Below are 21,587 nucleotides of genomic sequence, written 5' to 3'. Positions count from 1 at the left end.
GTATATTTACTTTTTTACTATGCAATTTATTAAATATGTTGTGCGTCACCTAGTTAGGTTAAACATGCATACAGGTGTTGTATTGTGCTGCTTGTATATGTGATTGGCTGCGTGTAGAGTCACGCATAGCCAATCAATTGAGACCACTGGGTATTTAAGTTCCGGCTTTATGTAGTACAAATTATTCCCTGAAGTAGCATTGCGCTACGAAACGCGTATGATTATTTGTACTACTGATCTTTAAAAGGCGAAGTCCTATTTGCATTTGCCGGGTAACCCCTGAAGCTCTAGCACTCTGTGCTGTAAATAAAAGGTTAGGTTCCTTCCCCGCTCTCGACTGCCAATGTGCGGCATCTTGATGGTGAGAACACCGAACTGCTGACAGCTAAAAGTGTATTTTCTGAGCTCAGCAGGTTTATTACTGCTTTATCCTGGCTGTCTACTTGACTATATATGTGACCCTTGTAGTCATTGTATTGAGTCCTTAGTCATAGTACTTCCCTGCATAGCATTATATCTGTGCAACCATGGGGGGCTATTTGACTACCCATGGATTCTACAGCTACTTGAGTGTTACCATCAAAGAAGAAAACCAGACGAGAAGGCTATTTGAAGGAGGACTAAATAGTGCCATCACGTGAGGCCACCTACCTGAGGGAGAACCACACATTCCAGGAGCCATTGGTCGATACCATCAGAGGGTGCGGTGACAACCATCTTTCCCGATCCATCCCATTGATTGGTAACCCATGTCTGAGTACATGGAATGCTTGTTATACTTTTTATTTGATGTGCGCAGATATATTACCCTTCATTAACACATTTACATTTTTTGAACATACTTAACTGCGCGTTGTGTGCTGTTTTTCTTGTCGTTCACCTTACAATTTACACTGTTAAATTGCCCCCCAAGACCACCCTCTTTTGAAATCCTAGTTGGCATAATGCGCCTCCACTTTTCTAAGCTTATCTTTGTTGCTGGCATCTTCCACCCCCCTAAAGCAGTCCCTGTACAGTCCCTGACTGATATCACCCAGTTTCTTGGCTCCATTTCCTCTCTGAATGAGAAAAGTGAGCTGCTTCTGTAGTTCTTGGGGATTTCAACTACAATTGGCTCGACCATAATAACCACAAAATTCAGATAAAACTCAAGTCACTTAACCTAACGCAACTCATTTCCCAACCCACACGGACAAACCTGAAATCTCACAACCATTCCGTGCAAGACTGGATTCTCTCCTCAATCCCAGCAGAATTCAATCCACTGGCATCCTTCCCGGCATTTTCAGTGACCATGCAATAGTGTACTGTGTAAGGGAAATTAAACCACCCCAATCAAGCCTTAAAGTTCTCCTCATTAGAACATTTTAGAAACTTTAACCCACAACAGTTTCTGGCTGACCTTACCAACTGCCCTTGGTACAGAATCGACTTAATTCCTGACCCCTGATTCTGCACTCTACTATTTCCAATCCAAGTTCTTAACACTCTGTGATACCCATGCTCCCCTACACAGAATAAGAGTATGGGGGCCCACCTTCAGTGGGTTACAACTGACCTTATAGCACTCTACCAGTTCAGGGATGCCTTATGGAAAAGCTACAAAGTAACTGGCACTACCAAGTGTCTTAACTCGGATGCATGTAGAATAGGCAAACAAGACATGCAAAAGCACAATATTACTCTTACAATCTTCACCAGAATACATCAAACCAAGCTAACTTCTGGAAGGTTATCAACAATATATTCCAGCCTTCTACCCGTCAACAACCAAGTAATATCACTAAGGAGGATATTAACCTGACAAATCCCATTGATTTTGCAAATACATTCAATAATTACTTTGTGGGGTGTGCTACTAACTTATTGGTGAAATGCAACCCAAACCACAAACATGAACCTCATTCTGAGAGTACCCCTATAGCCCCACCCTCTCCCAACACTGCTCACAATTTTGAATTTGTCCCAGTATCCAATGTGGACCTGATTTACTGCAACCTAAGTTACTAAGACTTGGTGTCCCAGCCATTGCCAAACCAATTGCTTCCATAGTTAACTGTCTAATGTCTGCAGGCCATATCTCCAAGACCTGGCAAACTGCCAGAGTTGTCTCAATCTTCAAAAGTGAGGACAAAAACAGTGTCTACAACTACAGGCCAATCTCTCTTCTCCCAATACTATCCAAAGTCATGGAAAAATGTGTTCGCTCCCAATTAAGCGATTACTATACCAAGACAAATTTCCCTAGCCAATTCCATTCTGGCTTTCGCCCCAAAAACTCCACGGTAACTACCCTGCTAAAAGTTTGCAATGAAATCCGGTGTGGAATGGAACTGTGACAACTCACTGGTGCAATATTCCTAGATTGTGCAAAGGCTTTTGATACTGTTGATCATGTTATATTGCTTAACAAACTTCAGTGCTCTGGAATAGGGAATGCTTTAAACTGGTTTCATTCCTACCTATCAGGTAGATCCCAACATGTGTCTATCTCAGGCTCTAACTCCAACCCCTTGGATATCACCCGTGGTGTCCCGCAAGGCTCTGTTCTGAGGTCCCTACTCTTCAGTGTTCATCAATGATCTTCCTACAGCTTGTAAGGTAGCTTCAATACACATGTACGCAGATGACACAATCTTATATGCACACAGCCCTAGCCTCTCTGCTCTTTAACACATACTTCAATCTGACTTTTTGAGACTTGAAAATTGGATTTCCCAAAACAAACTGCTTTTAAACACTGACAAGACTGTAACAATGGTATTTGGGACAGAGGCTAAATTTTTAAAGCTTCTAATGCCTGAGCTCCAGATCAGATAGTTTGACTCCCATTTAATATTTGGGATGCACATTGATACCCTGACATCCAAAACCTATGCCAAACTAGGTGTACTTTACAGGAACATATCCTCCCTATGTCTGCTGGTCAGAAAGCGTATCGCACAGCAGATGCTAATGCCAATTATCGACTATGGGGACATAGTATATGGCTCGGCACCCCAAAACCACATTGGCAAACTTGATACTCTCTACAATTAAATATGCAATTTTGTTCTCCAATGCAACTACAACACACATCACTGTGAAATGCTCAAAGAACTAGATTGGTCATCACTAGAGTCTAGGCGCAAAGTTCATATTTCCTTTCTTGCCTTCAAGTACTTTCTGGGCAAGCTACCGTCTATCTGAACAATCTCCTACCACCCCTACCACATGCAGCACTTCTCTTCTGAGATCTGACTCCAAAAGTCTCTTCATGTTCCCAAGGTTCAGCATAGTATCTGGCTGCTCCTACTTCTCTTACTGTGCACCCCAAAACTGGAACAATCTACTGGAGACTCTCACATCCACCACCAGTCTGTTTTTTTTCTAAACGAAAGCAGCCTCACATTTTAATCTGGTCTGTAACTGTTACATACGCCTATAATATATATTATCTTTAACTGTGCATGCAATGTCTTGTATATAATGTATACCCTGTTCACGTATGTAACTATTTGTAACCATGTATTTGTCATCTTAACTCTATGCCCAGGATATACTTGAAAACGAGAGGTAGGTCTCAATGTATTACTTCCTGGTAAAACATTTTTATAAATAGAAATACCCTGGCACATTTTTTATCTATTGTACCTCTTTCTAGGGGACTGGGACCCCCTTTCACCCCGGCTGCAGAACTGCATTAGAGAGTCGCTCACAGTTAAAAACTAGTTGATTTAATATACACTTGTATATAAACACCATTTATTTGTAGATAATACACTAGCACCTTATATTTTCTTTGTTTACACAGCTTGGCGTGTTTAGTTTAATTACATGTCAATCTGTTAGACTTGGCTTCATGATATGATTTGGAAATGATTTGTTGTGGCACCGCTATGAACAATGGCATACTGTACAGCTGTAGCTATCCTTACTGTTTTTTGATGCCACGACCGGAACGCTGAAAAAAACTCTGCGCCGGGGGAGTTGATTGACGGCCCGTCAGTGGGTTGGGAGGGCTATGCAGCGTTTATTACTACCGGGCCACAATTGGCCGTGCACTGAAATCGGTAAGGATTACTACATCTGTTGCATCAACTTGTGTAACATGTGAAATTGTTAACCAAACTTTGTTTTATAGGTTTTTAAAATAAATCCAAGTAAAATGAGAGGTTCTTTAAAGTTCCCCTCCCACTGCCAAATCTCCCAAAAATGCTTTTTTGTGTTTTTTGAGTTAGTATTACAGTATCTATTTACACTGATACAGTAGTTATGCAAGGAAACATGCAATTTGCATAGCGTATTATGTATACAAGCCCTATAAACAAAATAAATCTTTCAGCATATCCTCTCTTGTAGGCACGTGGAAGAATTCAGCCCTCGAGCAGTGTACACTAGTGGAAAAGCAAGCAGTGCTGCAGGTTTGACAGCAGCTGTAGTGAAAGATGAAGAATCACATGAGTTTGTGATTGAAGCTGGAGCCTTGATGCTTGCAGATAATGTATGCCTTTTAACTATCTGCATACAAAAAAACTTTATATGTTTTTTATCTGTACACTAGTTCAATATGAGGTATTAGGTGGTGTAACGGGTTTCCCCCCCCCCCAATCGCAGATAGGGTGTGGGTGCGGAGAACATACGTGTTACCAGGTGTGTGTGTGGTTCGTTACCTGTTGGCTCACAGGAGGGCTGAGCTTCCGCCACGGGGAACCTGGGGCAATTACAATGTTATGGACAACCCCTTACAATAGGTGCAGCGCCTCCACCTGCGATGGCTCCCACCAGAGGGGGAGTGGTTCCTCGCAGAACAACACAATAATCACATACACAGTGGGGTCATATAACTAAGGACTTTACTAACATGCAATATAACATATCACGGCAATACCTTCATATAACCTGTGTCCCTCTCTAGAGGAGACACCTACTGCGTCGCGCAGGACGCTTCCCCAACACCAGGTGATCCCACCCAGTGTCCAAAGAAACCCCACCCAATGTCCCGCACTCTTGCAGAGAGTCAGTGGGTGACTGCGCAGTCACAGTTACACTAAGGGCCCGTTGGTGCACTTAGAACTGTAGATACCTGCCGAGCACTCCGGTGCTCGGATCAGCAACGCTTCACAAAGGGTCAGACGTGCGATGAATCCGTCTGATCCTATCCTGGCGATATTCTCTGTGGACCCCAACGTGAGTCCGAACTCCGTCACTGGAACCGCAGCATCCGCTGAGTCCCTATCTGACGATACAGCAACGTGACACACACTGCACTATAGGCCGTCCCTATAGCACAGCATCCTTAAGTGGCTTAAGGGGAAACTCCTAGGGCATGCGGGGTGCCTATCCTATGCAGGTAGGTCCCTGCACCCACCCTACTCGTAGTACAGGCCCTGGGCTATGGCTCCCCGGATTGGTTACCGCTATGAACCCCCCAGTTGCCTCACACTACGCGCAACGCGGACCTGGGCTATGGCTCCCCGGACTGGTTACCGCTATGAACCCCCCAGTTGTCCCACGTCGCTTACCTCACTTAATGCCTGCAGCAACGCTCTGCAGACTAAACTTCAGCCCACTTGTCCCTTTCTATTCCCCAGCTCTAACTACAGCAAGTGACAGGGGTCCCTAACCTGAGACTATCCCTGGCAACACTCACTAACCTGGTGGGGAATAAGGGCTAACTTGGACCTTAGGGCCGCTGGCCTAGTGCAGGGAGTCCCTGACTCCTGCACCCTACCTCTTTCCTTGGGCTCCTGACTCTGATTGACGGCGTGGTCCAAGCCTGCGAAATGTATCTCTTTTCTGTCCAGGGCAGTCCTGCAGCCCTATTGGCTCCTATGAGGCAAGTGGTGCCTCCCTCGCTAGGCACTATGGGAATTGTAGTCCCGGGGCACCTGTACTGACATTGGGGCCGCGTGCGCGCCTTCCCTCTGCCTGCACTAACCCCTAATGGCCGCCGCAACACCCCTCTCACTATCCCTACTCTCGCACGACTCCTTCCTAACTCTGGCCTATCTTCTGCGCATGCGCGACTCTGTCGAGCCTGCCGTGACTCTCTCTCGGCTCTCCTCACCCTCTCTGGCGCTAGGGTTCCTTCCGCGCATGCGCGACCACTGCGCATGCGCGAGCCAAGGAACAATGGCGGATGGCTCACCGCCCGGCTCCGGGAGCCCTGTGACGCGCGTGTGGCCCCAGCAAACGGCCGCACGCGTCCCCGGCAACCCCCGAGCCGGGACCCGACCGCCCTCACCTCCCAGAGCGTCCGGCGGGGCCGCCATGGGACTCGGCGGCCCCCGCGATCGGCATCGAGGTGAGGGGGGAGCAGACACTCTGGGGAGACCTGGCTACACTGGTATCATGATATTTTAAGTGATTTTATTAGAACTTTCCACAAAAAATAAACAATCACAATATTGATGTCAGAGTATCTGACCTTATTCTGTTTATAATTAGGCTAATCTGTTATGTAATACTGACCAAAAATACTGAAAAAAACACACAAAGTGTGAAGACACGTTGAGCTCCACTACCGAACAGAATGGCTACTTTAAATTAGTAAACAAAGTGATATGCTGCACACCAAATTTGAAAAATGAAATACATACAGTTTATATAGTTTTACATACATGCTGCTAATTTAAACTTTAAATTAGAACATTTTATTAGTCAACTAATGGGTGTGTATAATGATGCATACCTTAAAATGTTCAGTGTAAAAATAAATTTTATTATACATACACATACTGTATACTGTACATATACAAAAGTTATGCCTTTATAGGGCTAGTGCATTATAGCTCTATTCTTGATGTTTAAAGGGAGTTTGCTGCATTGATGAGTTTGATAAGATGGACCTTAAAGATCAAGTGGCCATTCATGAAGCAATGGAGCAACAGACCATTTCCATCACAAAAGCAGGTGTGAAGGTATGATGCAGTATCTTTTTCTTTTTTAGTTAAATAATTTGCCACATGATTATGGAAAAATGTGTGTACGATGTAATTCTGCAAAAACTCTGTCAAGTTGTGTAAAATCCTTATGTTCTTGGAAAGTGTTTAAGAATAACTTTAACATATTACTTGTCTAACACTGAAACTCCATATTCTGGAGTGTTTCGTGTGTTCTTGTTTACATACAGTATGTGAATGTACTCCAATGTGTCCTGCAAATGAATAAGGAATGCCTTATGAAAAAGATGTAAGACAAGACATAACAGATTAAGTGCTTGCAGAGTTCAAAAGATACTGCAATCCAAGAAAAAAAGGGTTTTGAAAGATATAAATCCTGGATACATGAGTATAGACAGATTCCTAACTGAATTGAATAAAAACTAGACGAGTTTAAAAATAGAGAATACCTAATGTTTACATGCAAATATAATGACGATTGATACGCCAACTAATACAATCCTATGCGGTTGCAAAGAAAATTTCAAATGGCAATGCAACACTGCAAGTAGCAGTTAAAGATTTAAAAATAAGTTTGCGTGCTGTTTTTCATCACAGGTCTGATCACATCTATGTTAGAAAGGAGAGGATGTGTGGAGCTAGACCAATATGCAGGGATTAATTATGTGAATACTAAATCACCTGCAACAAGAGACATTGCAGTGCCTTACAGTATTTCAATATCTGTTTCCCAGGAATGCATCACATTAATGCTGTGTCCCATTTCCACGAGTTGTATATGGCTGTAGAAAATGTTCCTACAGTATGTGATCATAAACAAAGTAAGACACTATCAGCATGATCATTAGGTGTTCTAAATTTAGTTTGGGTTTCTACACCTTTGTGTAAACAGTCTTGTGATTATGGTGGAAATAAACAGATGCCTACAGACCTTACTGTAACAAGTCTATGAAAATATATTTTAATTCTTTCACCAGAGAATATAGAATCCAAGCTATATCCATATTCAATGCAAAAATATATAATTTTTGCTGGAGTGATGCAAAAAATATATAAACCTAAAAACAGACATTTGAATACAAACACCATATATACAGACTTCATGAATCACATGGACCAATACATTCCAAGCACAATGAATACTACAAAAAAGGATAGTGCGCGCAACTCTGTCACTATTACATTATTGGATTAACTAAATGTCTGAAAGCAAGTACTTATCCGTGAATTCTGAGAGACTATTAGTCCAGAGATAAAAAAGCAGAAAAGCGCACACCTCATAGTGCAGTATTAAAGGCTTTACTTGGCACAAGTTAAAAATGCACTTACAAGATCGTTGTGCATAGAGAACAAGGTATAGTGGTTGCTGCAGTCCAGGAACAGTCTGTGTGTGGAGTCCCACGTTCCTTCTTGCGCGTCCGCCCGACTGTCCCATCCTGTGGCACCTCAGATCTCCCTGTGTCTCCGCATCAGATGGACAATGAGTCGCCGCGTCACCACGTTGTGACGTCGCAGGATTGGGTACAGAGAGTGGTTTGAGCTGGAGCTAGTTCTATACGCTCCACCAGTTCTCCTTTTCCTTCACACTATTTCCTGTTATGCCCACAGTATTTCAATAGCCAATCAGAAACCACCCTACTAGTTTCGCGGTGGTTCCTCTTCATCAGGGGTGTGGTTTCTGTTGACAAACTACTGTAGTTCCTTTTATATGTCTTCATTATAACATTAATTAGATAAATTTACAGCTTATATGCATAATTAATCTAAGCAACTAGATGTATTTATCTGGAAAGTAATATTATGAGCTTTAGTACTGTAAATCACGGAAGACCTAAAAAGACGCAAAATTAAAACAATTTAGTCTAATAAATAACATACTTGTAATTGCAGTCAGTGACTTGAAACTAAATGCTGTTTGAGAATCAACTCATTCTAAGATAATAAATATAATTATAATCTTGGTTAAAAATGCAATTATGACTTGAAAATACTTAATGAAATTGAACAATACTTTTTAATTATTTAAAATCTTTTATTAGAATAATTTTAAAATATTAGAATAATAATATATTAAAATGACTATAGAAAGGAGGCTAAATCAATTCCTTCATTTAACCCTTTAGGGGAAATGGTACCTACATTGGTGGATCCAATAAGTCCCTCTTTGTCTTAATTTAAGAAACCTATCTCCTCCTTGTATCCATATTTCAACTTGTTCTATGCCAGTGAGTTTGAGACTACTAGGGTTTTTGTTGTGAACAATTTTAAAATGTCTCGGCACCCCATGAGTTGTGATTCCTTTAATAATATTGCCCCTATGCTTTAAAAATCTTTGTTTCACGCTACGCTTTGTTCTTCCTACATATTGTAGACCACGTCCACATTCTAAGAGGAATTCAAAAATGTAGTATGTCAATTAATAAAACTCCGAATGGGATATGAAGCGTTAAAAGTATTTGATTTAAAATGTGTTTGAGCATTCTGAGCAAATGTACATGTGATGCATCTTCCACTGCATTGTAAAATCCTTTTGTAGATTTGGTCTTATTAGTTACAATTACATTTGCTGAAACTTTACCCTTTAGAAGAGTAGGTAGATTTTTAAAATAATTTAAGGTCTTTAGGTCTGGCAGGGATAATTTCATTTAAAATTGTATCACACTGTAAAACTTTCCAATGTTTGTTCATTATTTCACTTCTCTCTTGATGCTCCATTGAATTTAGTTATAAATAAAACATCCTTTTTATGAGCATCTCCATCTGTGATCTTATCTTTTAGTATAATTTCCCTATCCAAGAGTAATGCTCTGTCATAGGCTTTATTTATATTAATTTCTTGGTGTCCTTTTAGTAAAAATGTCTTCTTTAGATCCATTGATTGTGCTTTAAAATCTTCAATTCTTGAACAGTTTCTTCTCAATCTCTGAAACGGTCCATATCCTGATTGGAAAATCAATTCCTGAGATAATAGGCCTTCCTGGGGGATTGTCAACATTCTTATGAATTTTCAGTACATGGTAAAAATGAGGGATCCTAGGATGATCTTTTATTAAAAATCTTAACTCCTTAGGATTTTGAATCCCCTCAGCTGCTGCATCGTTCAAAATGACCTCTAATTTTTTTTTTAAACTACATCTAGCCCCTCTTCCCCCTCCCAATCGCAGATCAGGTCCCCTAAGGTGTTTGGGGGTCTGGCTAGGTGTCTCTGTGTGGTGCATACCTGCTGGCAACAGGAGGGCCTGAGTCTCCCGCGATGACCTGGGGGATAACAGGAACAGGTTACTGGGGTGGATGCCTTCGTTCTGGTTCAATGGTGCAGCACCTCCGTCTATAGTAAGCCCCAGGAATGCGGGTGGAATCCTTACCACAGAACTTCCCTTCCTCAGGGATGAGAGATTCCAGTCTCACACAAGGATTATCTTTAAAAGCAGCATTCTCTTTATTCTCCATGACAGCAGCAGCCGACAGGTACAGTTATTGCACAGTCCACTAACTGTTCTTCCTTGTGATGGTCCTGCCTCCACTCTGGACCGAAGGCATCCAGAGTGGGGCTAGGTCTTTCCTCACCCCCTAAGCAGGGTGAGAGGTACTTGGTCCACCTCACTAACTATAGTTAGATCAGCTCAACTCATGAGCTGATCACTCCTCTCCTCCTAACTCACTAACACTTCACACTCCAACTCCACACTCTACACTAAATAGGAAGTGACACTGCTTTATGTAACCTCCAGTAGGCACCGCCCCTGCATCTCTTGATTGGACACAGGAAACGTGACCTACCTTCACTTACACAACCCAGTGTCATAAGCGGGGGAAACACATGTCAACTCCTGGCAATCTGCCCTTAGCAGAGTTTACACACAGAAGGAGGATAAAACTATAGCCCCATTTCTTACCAGGGCTACATACAGTATGATTTTTTTTTAAATGTTATGACGTTTCAACTTGTAGCAGCCTTCTGATTCCTTAATATAATCCATCTTATTTTGTATGACAATTCCTCCTCCTTTATCTGCTTGTCAAATTATGATATATTTGTCTTCTTGTAACTCCTTAATTGCTCTGTTCTCACATTCCTTAAGGTTTGATTTCCCAGTATTCTGTTTCTCACATAGCAGTTTAAAATCTCTATAAACCAATTCATAAAAGGTATCTAAAAAATTTCCTTTTGAATTTAATGGATAAAATATAGACTGGTTTAAAATTCGTATGTGTTTTTTTATACAGTAATGGTAAAACATCAGACATAGACCCAACTGACTGATTAGTCTCTACTATTGGGTTCTCCAATCATTCCCCTTCCTCTATCAATGAAATCATACAGTCTAAAGTGTCTTGGTCTGTCATTAATGGCAGAGGATCATTCTTCATAATTTCTAAATTGCAATATATATTCGTTTTGGAGAATCCTGTCCTGCGACTACCGTTAGGCTAACAGTGTCATCACGACATGGTGACACGGCGCCTCGTCCATCTGATGCGGAGGCACGGGGATATCTGAGGTGCCACCGGACGGGACAGTCGGACGGACGTGCAAGCTGGTACGTGGGTCTCCACACACACAGTTCCTGGACTGTAGCAACCACTATACCTTGTTCTCTATGCACAACGATCTTGTAAGTGCATTTTTAACTCGTGCCAAGTAAAGCCTTTAATACTGCACTATGAGGTGTGCACTTTTCTGCTTTTGTATCTCTCTATACAGTAGTTTACTTGTGGAATGCCTGGATTTCTTCCAGTTGAAAATGGCAGCACCCTCAAGATTGGACTTTTAAATCTCTATGGTTTTTATTTATTCATATTTGTGTATTTAATGTGGAATTGATTTTGTTTGTACATATTTTTTAAGGCTGTACTCACCACATAGGTTGAGTGCCCCCAACTGACTATTTGTCTTTATAGAGCACCTAATGTCAATATTAAATGAATTTTAATTATACTATTATAAACTATTTATCAGCTATTTAAAATATTTAAGACTATTAGTCCAGTATGTCTGCAGGAAAAATCAAGGACTTGGACATGGGGGCGCACTCGTACAGGGAAATAACACAAATATGAGACGACATTTCAAAGTGAGAACCCCTTCTTACCCGCTTCCACGTTAAAGAAATGTGGTAATACTTTTGTGTTCTCCCAAAGGTAAATAGTCTAAAGATCAACTGAGTTGAAATATGTAGAATACTTTAGTGTGTGTCCCGGTGTCTCCTGTCCTGCTTAATGGCTGAAGTCTTCACTGCCATGGATTGAAATACGTGCTCGGAGTCTGATGTTTGCACCACATGCAATGTCTCCGCCCTCACCATCGGTCCTCATGCGGTCCAAAGCTGTATCAGCCACTCTTATACAATGTAGCATCCCTGGTTGCATTGACAACCCACCACATCCCGTTCAGAGGCTGCAAGCAGGGTTGGTAGATATATCTTAATCTCTGCTGCCAGGGTAGCATAGTGTCCAAGTTGCCATGGTAACCCATCACATAATGGCTATCAGCATGATATGTTGGATGGGGAGCATACAAACATACATGTATGTAAACATACATATGGGAGACAGATGAAAAAAAGTTAAAATAGCAACTAAACCAGGAATCTAATTCCTGCCCTGAAAAATCTGCATGAATATATCTGTCCAGACAGAACATTTTTGTTACCATATCTGTCACCAATAGATGACAGCAGAGAGCTGTAGAACTGTTTTCAACCTTCTAGATTCACAGAAGAAAATGTATCAGGAGTATTGATGCAAAGATCTCTATATTCTTGATGGCTAAAGAGACTGTATTGAAGTTCCCAAACAGATGGACCATGTGAGATTGCACGTGTGCCAGTCCTTAAATGTAGGTTGGCGTTCAATATGTGTCGCCAGTATATAATTGGGTGAGAGAGGACCAATATATTTGTCATCATAACTCTACCCAGGACACACTTGAAAAACAAGAAGTAGCTCAATGTATTACTTTGGTAAAACATTTTATAAATAAATGGGACTGTAGAATTGGATCCCTATCCCAGATTAACTGTATGATGACACGTGAAGCAATGAATGGATATATAGAAAATCACGGATCAGTGAACCGAGGAATATCTGGGGAGAGAATGACAGTCATTAGATTCGTTAATAAGTATAACAGAGCATACATTATCATTTTCCTCTGCCATGATGTGGGGATTGTTATTCTCTAGCTAGTCCATTGTCAAGTCCATCCTTAGAGCTGACAAGTTTTATATGCATACTATTGGCTGTGATTAAACACAAAGGAGCCCTGAGCCTCAAAAAATAAATAAAAATAAGTTAAAGATCTTTATGCATTGGTACGATGGTGTTTAAACTACTTATCCAGTCCACCTCCTTCTGTAACAAAAACTTGAGTCTGTTGCCACCTCTCTCTATAAACACCATCAATAATTTGGAAACCTGGTTGGCCCAGATTATGAACCTTCAAGGTAAAATGATTACTTCAGGATCACCTCTGAATATTGCTGCATTATGTTGTCTATTCCTCTTCTTCGCCATTTGTGTGGTCTTTTCCCACATACTCCAATCCGCAAGAGCATTTAATCAAGTACAGTATATATATCGAAGGACATGTATTCAGTTTCATGATTTTAAACTTCTGGCCTGTCTGTGGATGAGTAAATTGACTGCCCTCCTGTACACTTCCACATTGGGCACAACTGCAGCAGCAAAGTCTTATGTTTGTTGGGCAGTTTTGCTACCCAGATCAGCCTTTACTAATTTTTCCCTAAAGTTTTTTTTCCCCTCTTTTACTTAAAAAAGGGGGTTGTGCAGCATTGAATATTTCCCCAAGAAAGATATCTTGTGATAGCAGTGTCTAATGGGATGTAATCACATTTCTAACCCTACTGCTCATGGTATTGTACACAGACACAAACGGTATTGACTAATCCGAGTCTCACTAGGACTCACTTTCTGTAGGGAGACTTACTAGATCTTAACTCGGCTTTGAAGCGTTGTTGTTCAAGTAGTCGCCTAGAGATGGGGTGGCAAACTGGGGGTGTGATTTTTTTTTTTTTGGGGGTGGGTGGTGTGGTGCTTACAGAGGCCCTGTGCTCTTCTCTAACGCATTTAAATTAAATGACAGGGACCACTCGAGGCCTCTAAGTTCAATTAACTTGACTCAGACGGCTTAGAGGGACGCAGTGTAAAATGATGCCACGGGGTGATGTGATGTCACATGACCAGCAGCATCATTTGACACCATCGCCATGGCAACACGGCATCAAATACCACCATGGGGTCACATGACCCTTGCGACATCATTTGACACTTAAGACAAGGTAAGGAGGGACGCAAGCAGCGGGGGAGAGCAGGTAGTGGGGTGCAGGGCAAAAAGTTGGCGCATCCCTGGTCTAAGGTAATCCCTCTCAGTAAATCAACGAAATCTTCACTAATTAACACGCACAAGTCTAGCCCACGCCGACTCTTCTCTGTCTTTGACTCCCTACACAGGCCTCTTCTTCCTCCATCTCACCTCAGGACTTTACTGACTATTTTAAGGAAAAGTGGAATCCATACGTCAGAACAGACCATCTGTTTCCTCCTCCCACCCTACACTGCTTCCCAACTCCCCTCCAGCCTTCCTTGACTCTTTTTCCGAGGTTACAGTGGTGGGTGTGTCAATGTTGATCTCATCTTCTCCCTCTATCACTTGCCCTCTTGACCCCATTCCCTCCCATCTCCTAAAACCTCTTGCTCCTACAATAATCCCTACGCTCACACAGATTTTGAACTCTTCCCTCTACTCTGGTACCTTTCCCTCCTCCTTCAAACATGCAACAGTTATACCATTACTCAAAAATGGCAATCTTGACCATACCTGTCTTTCTAACTATCGACCTGTCTCCCTCCTGCCTTTTGCCTCTAAACTCCTTGAACGTCTCACTTGCTACATTTTCTCACCACCTATTCTCTCGACCCTCTACAATCTGGCTTCCACACTTCTCACTCCTCTGAAACAGCCCTCACTAAAATAACGAATGACCTCCATGCTGCCAAAGACAGAGGTCACTACACTCTGCTCATATTACGCAATCTCTCTGCGGCATTTGAAACAGTGGACCACTCTCTCCTCCTTCACATTCTCCATACTCTTCGTATTCATAAAAAAACTCTATCCTGGCTCTCCTCTTGCCTCTCCCATCGTACTTTGTGTCTCTTCTGCCAACACTTCCTCTACCGATCTCTCTGTGTGGGTACCCCAGGGCTCTGTCCTGGGACCTCTACTCTCTTTTTTTTTTTTTTTCTCTGTACACACTTTCTCTAGGTGACCTAATCACATCTCTTTTGTTCAAATATCACCTCTATGCTGATGACACACAGATTTACTTTTCAACCCCTGACCTTGCACCTGCTGTACAGACTAAAGTTTCTGAATGTCTCTATGCGATATCATCCTGGATGGCCCTCCGCCGGCTTAAACTCAATGTCAAAAACAGAGCGCCTCATGTTTCATCCCAAACCTGGTCCCACTACCTCCTTCCACATTACTGTTGGAAGTTCTGTCATAACCCAGTAGCACAAAGATGCTGCCTAGGGGTCACACGACTTCTCTCACATTCAAAATGTATCTAAAACCTTTTTCCTCAACAACGTTAGAGATATGCCCTTTCCTCTGTTGCTCGACTGCTAAAACTCTAACTCAGGCCGTCATTCTCTCCCGTCTTGATTACTGTAATCTCCTGCTGTCCGGCCTTCCTACCTCTCACCTGTCTATCTTACAATCTATCCTTAACGCTGCTGCCAGAATCACTCTGCTCTTTCCTAAACCTGTCTCGGCGTCTCCCCTCCTGAATTCCCTCTCCTGGTTTCCGATCAAATCCTGCATCTCACACTCAATTTTCCTCCTCACTTTTAAAGCTTTACACTCTTCTGCGCCTCCTTACATCTCAGCCCTAATTTCTCGCTATGCACCATCACGACTCTTGTGTACTGCTCAAGGATGTCTTCTCTCTACCCCCTTTGTATCTAAAACCCTCTCCCACCTTAAACCTTTCTCACTGACTGCCCCACACTTCTGGAATGCCCTTCACCTGACTAGCATCCTTTTTATCCACCTTTAAGACCCACCTTAAAGCACACCCGCTTAACGAAGCATACAAGTAGCTCTGTTGTAATACACCTGATACATAAAGCTTGGACCCTTGCAGACATACTTACCAGAATGCCCTCCTACTGTCTCTGTACGTCCTTCCTACCTACCTACCAATTAGATTGTAAGCTCTTTGGAGCAGGAACTCCTCTTCCTAAATATTATTTTTTAAGTCTGAAGCATTTATTCCCATGATCTGGTATTTGTATTTATTTATGATTGTCACGTGTATTACTATTGTAAAGCACTATGTAGATTAATGGCGCTATATAAATAAAGGCATACATATATTGTGCCCAATCAAGGCCCCTCAATACTTTACCAGGTGAGCTGATAATTATTTTGGTCTTTTTTTTTTTTACAAATAAACATTACAATTCTTGTTTCTGGTAACGACAGATACAATCAAATGACAAATACGGAACACACAACGAGGGGGGGGGGTACAGTACTTTAACTTCTTTTGTATAGCATATCCCTAAATCTTGCTCTCGGAGTCCTATGCCTGTGCGGTCCATTTTTTTCCTTCTGTTACTGAAAGGTTCCAGTATCTCTGCGGGCGGTGACGCTAATCACCCCCTGAACGGTAGACCATTGTACTCAACCCGGGGAGATTTTTGTTCCCGCTATCACGAACTGCAGACGTCTGGGAGCGGCCAAGAAAGACACAAGAAAAAAGTTCTCTCTAAGCAGCTCGAGTTCATTGCGGGCTGAAAAGCATTTTTATAAACTACAACGACATGATCACTTTTAGAGGCGTACACTGTTAGATTGGAGTCGTTGCACTATCTTGGCAAACAAATGTAGTTTACAGAGCTGGTTTTAACAGGAATATACAGAAGCGATGAAAAAAGAGATTTTCTCTTGAGTCATGAATCGGCGCCCAATTTCTGTTACAATTCAAGGCCCTTTGCTTCTTGGGATCACGCCTGGAAATAGTTACTGCTGCGGCCAAGTTTATTCGAGCATTTGCCCGTTCTTGGCCGCAGCAGTATCCTGGCGCGCGCCGAAGGGTGACGGGCGCGCGCCGAAGCAGCGGAAGAGCGCCCTCCGATCGGGGCGCTCTCCCTACCGCTGCCGGGTCCGCCGGGTCCCCCGGAACCCCCTGCCGCCGTCCCGCGATCGCGGGACACCAGGGCTCCCTCGGGGAGCCCTGGACGCGCGTGCAGGGGACGCTGGCACCCGATGATGCGTGACCGCGCATCGGTGATGCGCGGCACGCTGAGGGAGTGCGGCTCGCAAGCCGGGACATTTCCCGGCTTGCGGAATGAGCCGCACTCGGATAAACTGTGTCGGCAGTGTAAGATAAAGAAAGTGCAAGCTTCTGCTTTTATTTAAATTGATGTATCTTATAAATTCACAAAATGGAGAACAGACAAAATGGAGGACAGAATAGTACTTGTTAACCCTTTCAGTTACGAACTCAAATCTACCGTATCCTGCTCCTATCACAATCAGTCAAATAAGAACATGTCTATTACTATTAAAGCAAGATTGTGGTAGCATTCACCCCTGGGATATCTGTTTGAGACAGCCACGGAAGCCAAACTTTAGTGCCAGTTTCATTAACTTAACGTGTTATTTTTTCCATATGACAAACAAACCAAATTCTGTTTCTAATTTTAGAAATGGTTGGAATTTCTTCTTGTTTCCATAATGCTGTGATCTCACATCTTGTTGCCGTTGCAAAATGAGCAACAAGTTTACTTTCTACTCAAGGCCTGAAGTGTTAGCATTGTGTGTGGCTTGTTTTTCCATTATATAAATTGTCATAATATTTTTTTTAATTCTTTTAGTTTAGGATTGGAGGTCACATTTCCTTTTTCCCAATTTTAGTCTAATGGCTTGTATATTTTAATTTAATTGTCTATTCCTAATTTTGTTTGCTTGTAAGGGATCTGGCTTGTTTGCTTTTTCAAAAACTTCCTCTTTTACCAACAGAGAATTTTCAGCCTGGGAGGTTAGGAGCATATTTAACTTTGTTCTGCTATCCTTCAGTTCCTTTAAAGTTTCAGCCCTACCGTTATGTTTGTGTAAGGCACAGAGCTCCTTTAGTTTTGCTTTGTGCCTCTAAGATTTGCCTTATGGGCTTCCCATAAAGTTGTTTGGGACATCACACTATTTTTATTGATTCTAAAAAAAAATATGATCTATCTTTGTTAATTGTCTGAATTACCTCTGGACTTTTTATAATTGATTCGTTTCGTTTTCAATTTGCAACCGGTCTGTCTAGATTTTGAATGCACCTTTAATTCTATCGGTACGTGATCTGACCATGAAATATCATGGATCCTGGCAGAGGAGATCTCTAGGACCAATCTGTTCAGAAAAAAAGTAGTCTATTCTGCTATAACTCGAATGATTGGTTTTTATTTTTCATTTTTGCGAAGAGCTTTTATTGTGGAATGACGTGTTTTTTCCAGCTCATCCGTCCTAACACCAATGCTTGTGATGTCACTTCTTAATTCTAGCATTTCTTCTTGGAAAAGAGTTTTTTTTTAGATCTCCAAATAATTTCATAATGTCACTTTTTGTCACCATTTGTATCTCCATGCTAGCTCTTCTCTCCCTCTCCTGACTCATGCTCCGAGTTGGAGTCGCCACTGTAAGGCTGAGGCCCCAGTACCTCCACTGCACGCGCACCCATGAGACTGGCGGCGCGTGCAGCCGATTTCCCCGGTCTGCAGTGAGCTGCAGGAAGAGAGACCGGGGGGGGAGCACATTGCAGGGGAGTGACGGGAGTGCGGCCATGATGCCACCAAGCAGGTTCGCCCTCATTGGCTGAACTGCCGGGGGGGCGTGGCTTAGCACTCCGTGAGTCCTGCTCTCAATTCTATTGAGAGCAGGAGCAGCTCTCGCCACAGCGCTGCGGCCCCCCCTCGCAGCGGGCCCGGCGCCATTGAGGGGAGGGCTCTCGTCCCTGTAGCGTCTGCCACAGCGGGCGCTGCAGTAGCCAGCGGGGACCAGGCCTAAGCCAAGGCCGCAGATCTTCCGGCTCGCGCCAGATCAGTTTTCTGAAAATATGTAGTGAGATTGGGAGAGGTCTGTTTTACTCTCTGGGACCTTGTGGTCATCTTGGGATGATCAGGAGCCGGTATCTTACTAATATTTAAATTTGTGGTTATTTACTTTGTTTTGCTGCCTTTTTGAGCTGGGTATGAGCAGAGCACCAAAACTAAGCCGCCATACCCTCAGCCGTAGTGAATGCACCTCCTATTTTGGTCCTTTTTAACTAGCCGTATGACCTTTTAATTGTGCCTGGTGGATGGCTGCTGTCAAAATCAAGAAGAGTGTTTCAGTTGCATTACTAAAGATATCTGACTTCAGGCAAACCTGGTCTATAGTAATTATCAGATCTAGGAAATTGACTGCAACTTCACTGAATTCTACAATAAACTCTATGGTGGTCATCACCCTGTTAAGGTCTGTGACAAGTTCTGTTGAAGGAATCCTTATTACCTGCTCATATCAGGAATAAACTATGTATCGCAACCACATACGCCTACACCTGGAATATCGTTGGCGTATCAGCATGTATACACACAGCTATCTCCATTGATGAGTTTGAATATGTGTCATTTGATCTCATCACCATACCTTGTTTTACAATAAATAATTGATCCTCAAAAAAAATTCTGTAGGATGATGGGAAATAAAGCAATGACGAACATGCCATCCCTCAGTGTGAATGTCACTAGTACTCTGTGCTTCCCTAATCGAAGAAATTTGATTAGTATGTGGTATTGAGGTGTACAAGTTATTCACGTTGAGGGATTCTTGAAGATGTTGGCCCTCCAAAGAAAGAAATTCCTCTATTTTGCATAAGATGTCTGACGTGTTCTGAATATAGGATCTATACTAATAGTGTCCTCAGTAACTTGTGTAAAAAAAAAATGGATACAGGCTGGAACACACTCTGTCGTTGCCACAATGGGACGCCCGGGAGGATGTGTAAGATTCTTATGGATTTTGGGCAATATATAGATAACCAGAATGACTGGATATTTTTTAACTAGGAAAGTGTAGTGTTTTGCAAATGACACCCCCTTTCCAGGCCTCTTTTTGCAGATTTCTTCTATCTGTGCTGATATTGTTCTGGTCGGTCTGTAGCTATCCTCTCACAGTTATCCTGTTTGTCCAACTGTCTGAATCCCCTTAATATAATCACTCCTGTTAATCATGACAGTAGTATTGATATTTTGGTATTTCCCTGATCTGCAAGTCCTGTTTTAAAAGAATTACCCACCAGCCTGTAGTATTGTTATTTTGGTATGTTTGAATATCAAAAGTTTTTTTTTCCTCTCTTAAATGTGTGCTGCTAATTGACCAACTGGAACAAGCTGATTTATTGGGGAGGGGGGAGGGTCATTTGACTGCTTTAGCTGTATAAAACCAATACCCCCCCTGCATTGGCATTATATAGTGAGGCATTTTTAAAGTGAGCTTTTTAAGTGAGAATATATAGTTAGACTATAGTTTGATTAGAGGTGACAGGGGACTTCATCTTTCTACTAACTACTACACAAGGCAACAAACGGTGAGCTTATATGACCACACTATGACCCTCTGCTTGTAGCCTGCACAATTTAACCCACCATCCCTATATAACTTATTTCACTACAGCCTCACCCAACACTGACTGCACACATCTATCTCCCTCACGCGCACAGCCCACGGCAAACCATGAATAGACCCTAGCATTGCAATGCAGCAAAACATTTGACAAGGAAAAGGCACACCCCTGCTATTTAGTCTACACACTCTTGGCTCACTACAGCTCCATGCAGCATTACCTACCTCTGGCATAATGAACCTGGTATGTACCTCAACTTTGTTCTTTCTCGTCGCCTCATGGAAATATTACTCCCTCTATCCACTACAAACTCCTCCCTCCTGGTCCACGCCCAACATCACCATACACCCTGGACTACTCAAAAGCCTTCCACTATCTACTGAATGTTGGTGGAGAACTCTGAAAACTAGCACACAACCACTGCACATTCAAATGGCAAACATGATAAAGTTACAACTTGCAAACAACTACTCAAATTTCTACTCCTATTACTCTCTTTAGCAGGTGATATTGAACCTAACCCTGGCCCTCCCATTTCAACTCTGTCCCATACCCCTGAGAATACCCCTTCTAATTCCAAAAAGGGCTATCTGTCGCCCATATAAATATCCAGAGCCTGCTGCCCAAACTGGATAATCTAAGAGCATGGTGCCTTATGCATAAACCAAAAGCCATCGTTCTTACAGAAACATGGCTAACCCCTAAAATCCCTGATGCACATATTGCCATTCACGGATACTCCATTTCTAGGAGAGATAGGTCAAAGAGAGGAGGAGGGGTGTTATTTTATATTGCAGACAACTTACAATTTACACTGTTAAATTGCCCCCCAAGCCCACCCTCTTTTGAAATCCTAGTTGGCAGAATCTGCCTCCCCTTTTCTAAGCCCATCTTGCTTGCTGGCATTTACCGCCCCCCTAAAGCCCCTCTACACTCCGACTGATATTACCCAGTTTCTTGGCTCCATTTCCTCTCTGAATGAGAAGAGTGAGCTGCTAGTTTTTGGGGATTTCAACTT

General features: G+C 42.5%; 1 protein-coding gene across 1 annotated transcript in view; it reads left to right on the top strand.

Annotated features, from left to right (window-relative positions):
• LOC142488230 (maternal DNA replication licensing factor mcm6) overlaps positions 1 to 21,587 on the top strand; it is a 196,931-nt gene that overhangs the window by 67,679 nt on the left and 107,665 nt on the right. Inside the window, exons 9-10 of the mRNA XM_075588603.1 lie at positions 4,342 to 4,483; positions 6,795 to 6,902. Of these exons, the coding sequence (XP_075444718.1) occupies positions 4,342 to 4,483; positions 6,795 to 6,902 (250 nt within the window). The remainder of the gene's footprint in view (positions 1 to 4,341; positions 4,484 to 6,794; positions 6,903 to 21,587) is intronic.

The sequence above is a fragment of the Ascaphus truei genome, chromosome 2 (assembly GCF_040206685.1).
Source record: "Ascaphus truei isolate aAscTru1 chromosome 2, aAscTru1.hap1, whole genome shotgun sequence".
Classification (NCBI taxonomy): domain Eukaryota; kingdom Metazoa; phylum Chordata; class Amphibia; order Anura; family Ascaphidae; genus Ascaphus; species Ascaphus truei.
Note: the sequence above shows the minus strand (reverse complement) of the source record. Positions and strands in the feature narration are given on the sequence as shown.